Below are 6,177 nucleotides of genomic sequence, written 5' to 3' on the forward strand. Positions count from 1 at the left end.
CAAGAAGTTATGAATTTTACAAGTCAGAGGTTTTCCATCCCGTCCATCTGCAAGTACCCGACTTTAGAAGGAGATTTAAGCTCAAGTAAGGAGCGGCCTGAAGCAAAGCCCATCATAAGAGTCAAGAGGAGTTTATCATCTTTTCAGAAAGCCCAAGATCAGGAGAAATGGCCATGGAATTATGAAGTTATGATCCAATCTCCAAAACCGGTCAATCCAGTTCTACACTTGCCTCAATTGGAAGCTAACCGGTTCAATCAGCTTCAAACCAGACATTGGCGACCAGAAGATCATTTCAACCAATCAGGAGATATTATAGGAGTCCAGGAGGAGTTCTGCAAGTTCATACCATGCACCAGCAACCATTGGATCATGAGGATCCTCATTTACTCAAACCTGCCTTATTTGGAGCAAACCGACATTAATGTCCAACAGCTCTTTTCTCTTCAGATCAGGCACGAGATCAAAACCTATCAAGCACCCAGGAAGGTCCCAAGGAAGCTCTCTTATCCATTAAAACCGTCCAGGTTCAAGAAGAATCAAGTTTCTCATTTGGAGCCAAAATCCCATAAAGGGCTCCAACGGCTAGTTTTTCGATTTTGTTACTTTGCTTGATTTGTTTCCTTTTCTATTTGTTTTAGAACGTTGGGACCTTTGTCTCTGAGCCTTATATAAGCTCCTAGACGTCCATTGTAAATAGCACCCTTAATCACCAAGTTAATAAAAAGTTTATTCAGTTTTATCAAAGTTGTTCTTTGTATAAAATAACGGTCTTTAGGATTGAATCTTTGTTGTCTTATTGATTTCGTGAGATTAAATCTTTCTTGATTCTCTTTGATTCTCAAGTTCTCAGAAACTTAGTGAAATCACATGGAAGACATTTAGAGATTGCTGACTTCTCAACAACATTCACCAACTTACTCATTTTTTTTATTGCTATCCAGTTTAGATTTATCCCAATGTTAGAGTTGATTCCCTCGCCAAACAAGCTCTGTCTTTAATTTATTATATTTAAATTCTTAATAAAAATTGCTTAGAAAAAAAAAAGCGCTGATCAGAATCTACGGTCTTCAAACTTTCTACAGTAACCCCAAAACAAAAGGCCGCCGACAATTCCAAAGGTTTGAGATTTTGGGGTCTTTCTGAGATGAACTCGATTCAACGTTTCTCGTTAACGCGGCGGTTGAGCAGCGTCGAGTCCTATCTACGGCATCTCTGCGGAGGAGCGTTCCGTGTAGGCGTGAAGGACGAAGGAGACTGGTTCTACTCGCAGGAATGGTGGGACCCTCACGAACGCGGTCACACCGTTTCACAATCTTCTTCGAGCAGAGGAAACGGTGTAGTTTCCGTCGTCGCCCACCCTTCTTCTCTTCCTGTGAGTATCCGGTGTGGAATCAGTTCTTTAGCTCTAGATGATTTCTAATGCTTTCTGTTGTTATGTAGAGTAGAGAATCATGGGCAGAAACTGAAGGATGGCTAGATAATAGGTATATGGAGATAATGGGAAGAGACGGAGCTAAGAATGAGAAGTTTAAGATACTTGGATATCAATGGAGATCACTTCGCTTCAACGATGATACTCGACAAAGCACTGTGAAAGTCATGGCTGCTTTTAGAGCATTGCAACCGAGTTCCATTTTCTACATGCAACACCCTCATTGCCTTGCTGTTCCATGTAATTATATTAACCCTCTTTCGAGCTCTCTTTGTTGCCACCAAATGCTGATTGCTGAATCACCCAACAGAACATGACTTGTTCAGATGAAACTAGATAAGTGAATGAAGCTAATAGGTTTTTTTTCAGTTATTAGTTGTTGCCGCCAACTTATCATGTTTTAGGTTCTCTGTTTCCCATTCGATAAAGTTTCTCTGCATTATTCTTTGACTTGACACAGTTCAAATTGTTTACGCTGTTTCATATTGTTGCTAGTTCTCTGCTTTAACTATAACATAATATTGTTGTTACTTCTCTGCGTCAACAATGGTTTTGATTCTTTTGAAGCCGAACTGCTTTTTTTTAATTGTGACAGATTTGAAGAGCATGGTTTCAGTGGGATTGACGTCTCTAGCAGCTTCGAAATATGATTTGACGAGTGCAGCTATTGGGAAGAAACAAATGCGCATATTATGCGTTGGTCACGGTGGAGGAAGCTTACCGTTGTTTTTAGCTAATCACATTCTTGGTAGGAACTTTTCTTTGTACCTACTATATACTTTCCATCACTCGTTCTTATGTTAATTTATGTGAGTGGTGTTTTGATCCGTCTTCTAGGTGCTCTTGTTGACATAGTTGAGATCGACCCGGTAGTTATTTCAGAGTCAGTTCGAGCAATGGGCTTCCCTGCATTCTCTGTCATGACAGCAACGGGGAAACGTGCGTTACCAACTCCTGACATTATTGACCAAGTGATGTGGCGAGGCATCCACGAGAGACTCTTCCTCTACGAGTCAGAGGCTAAGGAATTCATTCTCAATAACCAAAATAATTCTTATGACATTATCTTCATGGATGCTTATGATGGAGCAGACATTTTTCCACACAGTCTGTGGGATTCCAATTCTCTGTTCATGAAAGCTCTGAGCGAAAGACTTCACCATGAGCATGGGACTCTGGTGGTGAACCTTCACTCTGATGCAGACATCTCAGATTTGGACAGATCAATTGAAGGTGTAACAACGGGAAAGTATGTTAGGAAAGTCGGTAAAGCCTATAAAAAGGGTTTAATGGAGAATGAGAGGAATGGATTGGTTTTTTCTTGTGAAGTTCCATGGCTATGTAATGTATCTCTGGTGGTGAGCAGAGGCATGAGTTCAGATGGAAGACATAGAGACCAAATCAAGACCAGTCTTATGAAGACTTCCTTAGAAGTGGACAAAATCCTTCGTCTTCCTTTCTCTTTCTTGGATTACCTGAAAACTGGTCTTGCTATCATATAAATTGATCTCTAAATATGAGGTAAGTCTTTTGACTATGGTTTGTGCGTAGAAAACAGAAGCAAAGCAAAAGCTAAACACTTATTTGGTGTCAAAGACTACTTTGTCTTGCACATGCGGTTGCTATAAAATTTTGTTTTGATTCCATATATTCATACAAGTGTTGTCTGGTGTATCTAGAGCTGCCAGATGGTCTGTCTGCCCCCAATTGTGTTTGTCCATGCACACCTTTGTTTATGGAGAATGTAATTGGTCAGTCCGTAACGGAACACTTACCACAGCCGATGCAGACCATGTACAGATGGAATTGTCACTGACGGCCCAATTTTGTGGACTGTTTTTTACTATTTCATTAACCTGTGTATTACAAATTGGTGTTTTCTCTTTAAAGAGAAACTCAAACTTCTAAAATCTAAATGTACGCGTTGTCTTTAAAGATTATTATAAGCAAAATCAAACTTCTAAAATCTTAGTGGTAACTGAATTTCAGGAGCCCTGGGCTCTGTTACCAAATGATATAGCCTGGGATTCAGACTGTACTGAAGGCTTGACTGAGGTTTAGACTGGATCGATCCTGTATGATCGGGTGGGCGATAGCAATGGGCGATCGATGGTGCAATTCTTACCTGAAACAAAAGAAGATTTTTTTATGGTTTTTAAATGATGAAACAGAGGATAAACTATATGATGAATGATGAACAAGAACGAGATATAGTTCAGATGAAATATGAACTAGATGGGCGATTGGTGATGAGAAGATATGCAATACGAAACAAAAAGAGAAACAAAGAGATAGAAAGATGGCGGATGGGATCTATTGTTGGATGTGTATCTCTTTCACCAGATCAGTGGATGGAAGATGAGATTTGGTTTGCTGGATGTGTATCTCTCTCAAGCTAAATCAGTGGATGGAATGGAGTGAAGAATCACCACAAGCTTGGTGATATAAAGCTTGATAGGATTCAAAATTTGCTTCTTGGCCGTTTCACACAAACTAGAAAGACTTAGGGTTTCTTGCTGGGGCAAACTGACTCAGATATTTCATAAGCTAAAAAAAATACATGGCTGCTTATAGTGGGAATTAAATACCTACAGCTTTGCCCTTCTAAAGGACTTGGAAAATCCATAACTTTCTTGTCCGTGAAGATTTTCTTGAAATTCCAAGCCTCAATGACTCCTTGATAAGCTAGCTCTCTTGTAAAATTTGATTCATGGAAAAACTCCTTCTGATTGTCAAGATATCCTTCTTTTACTGAAGCTTTGTCGCTGGTATTTCCAAGGTAGCCAGTTTGGACAGCTTGGTTGACCTCTGGTTCAACCACTGATTTGATGACCACATCACACCCTCTCCCTTGACAAAGTTTTGACCTCTAAACTGGACATCCTGCACCAAGATAGAGCAAGTCAGTTTTCATTCTCTTTTGAGATTCCAAAGTCTTATCTTGGTATTGTTTCAGTTTGGGGAAGGATTGTGCATCTGGTGGTTCTTTGAAAAGATGGGAAATGATCACGCCTCTGTCTTGGACATGGTCATTGCATATTGATAGACCATAGATTTTACTCACTATTAGCCATGGTATATAAGTGTTTTAAAGTATATTCACTACGATATATAGTCTATTTAGAGTAATTACAGGTTCATGTACTTACTTGAGGAAAATGATGTATTTGGAGCAATTTGGAGACTTTTTGAGGACTTTGCTGGAAACAGAAAGAGTCGATTATTTGTCAGAATATCGACCGACGATTACCAAGAACAATCTATCGATGAAAGACTCGTATCATCGATCGGCGGCGAAGCCACCCGCGAGTTAATTTCAAATTAGAAGATTGCAAGTTTCACAAAAGTTTCAATAATTACATTTTAAGTCCATGGCCGCCTGTTAGGTTATTATTAGGGTTTTGTATTATTTTAGAGGCAAACTTGCCTAGAGACCTTTTGAGACATAGTTTTGGAGAGAAGCAACAAACCACCATTGGAGAGAAAGAGCTTAAGATTGGAGAGATAGATCTGAACTACAAAACAAAGAAGATCTTGAACTCTCTTGCTTTCATTTTACTCTACTGCTTACTATTTGTTATTCATTTTATTTAAGTATTTTTCAGACCATCATAACTATGTGCTTTATGAATATGTCTGAGTAGTCTTACTGTTAGATTTAGGTTTCTCAATAGGTTGATATATGTATTAATAACTTGAACTGTTGCTACGGTGTTTAAAAATATAGTTTTTCATCTAGTTGTTCTTAAAGCAAAGTTTATGATTGATCACCTTTTAAACTTAGATCTTAGGATTAGTTGAGAACAAGCCATCGCTTGACTCAATACCTGAAAATAAACTAGCATGATCTAACTAACTAGATACACACGAGAGTTGGTCTAATAAGTTAGAAAATATTAATCAAACCTGTCCATAAAGCTTTCAGGAAAAAGAATCGATCGACGCAACGATAGTTCTGTCGATCGATCTTTTGAAAGGTATATCGATCGATATTCTTTACGAATCATCGATCGATACTTTCTTGCGATTAACATACGAGAGTTAAAATCCGAGATCCAGATTAGATAATCTATCAGATTATATCTAAGTTTGAATTCGAGAACAATTAATATCAATAAACCCCTAAAAACCCAAATTAAGTTTTTTACTTATCATGCCTGAGAATATACCTGAATATAGCTATTCCCCCAACTGTTAACAACCTCAAATCAAACCAATCGAGCAATCACCTTGCTCACCAATTCATTTACTGCTTTAAAACCTATTAATCTAGCTTTATTTCAAAGACTATAAATCTATTGTGTAATCCTAGAGTCTCTGTGGATTCGATCCCTAAGTACTACATCTGAACCTCTTATTCGAGAGAGTAATTCACTCCTTAGGGTAATTTGAGTGATATCACATATCTTCTTGAGTTGATGGTCCTTCACACTTTTGGTAGCCTCGTTTTTGACCATCATTGGAGTTGACTCTGCAAGCGACAAAAGAGTATCTAGTGGGATTTCTTTGAAGCTTTTCTTCTTTGCAACCTGAAAATTCTCAACATTCTGGACAAAGACCAAGTGTATAGATAATATCTGATACTAGAGTTTCATGAACAGAATGTGGTATGGCCGAATTTACGTTGGGTGCATCAGCATGATGAAGAATGAGATTCTTCTTTGGACAGGCCTGGGTTGATGGCTGCCCTTCTTGCAACTTCAGATTTTAGTTGGTATGACCTTGTTTTATCTTTGAATCAA

The 6,177-nt window shown here is 38.5% G+C and overlaps 1 protein-coding gene across 2 annotated transcripts; it reads left to right on the forward strand.

Moving 5' to 3' along the window:
• Positions 1–1,054: 1,054 nt before the first annotated feature.
• On the forward strand, positions 1,055–3,370 carry LOC106296991. Of its 2 annotated transcripts, XM_013733264.1 has the most exons (5): positions 1,055–1,375; positions 1,444–1,675; positions 2,031–2,183; positions 2,273–2,956; positions 3,115–3,370. In XM_013733264.1, exons 1-4 carry the CDS (start codon positions 1,148–1,150, stop codon positions 2,935–2,937), a joined length of 1,278 nt encoding a protein of 425 aa, XP_013588718.1. In that variant the 5' UTR covers positions 1,055–1,147; the 3' UTR covers positions 2,938–2,956; positions 3,115–3,370. The 2 variants fall into 2 exon arrangements, with proteins under 2 accessions (XP_013588718.1, XP_013588717.1); XM_013733263.1 differs by having other exon boundaries at positions 2,273–3,370.
• The last annotated feature ends 2,807 nt before the right edge of the window (positions 3,371–6,177 follow it).

Source organism: Brassica oleracea, chromosome C6 (genome assembly GCF_000695525.1).
Source record: "Brassica oleracea var. oleracea cultivar TO1000 chromosome C6, BOL, whole genome shotgun sequence".
Classification (NCBI taxonomy): Eukaryota; Viridiplantae; Streptophyta; class Magnoliopsida; order Brassicales; family Brassicaceae; genus Brassica; species Brassica oleracea.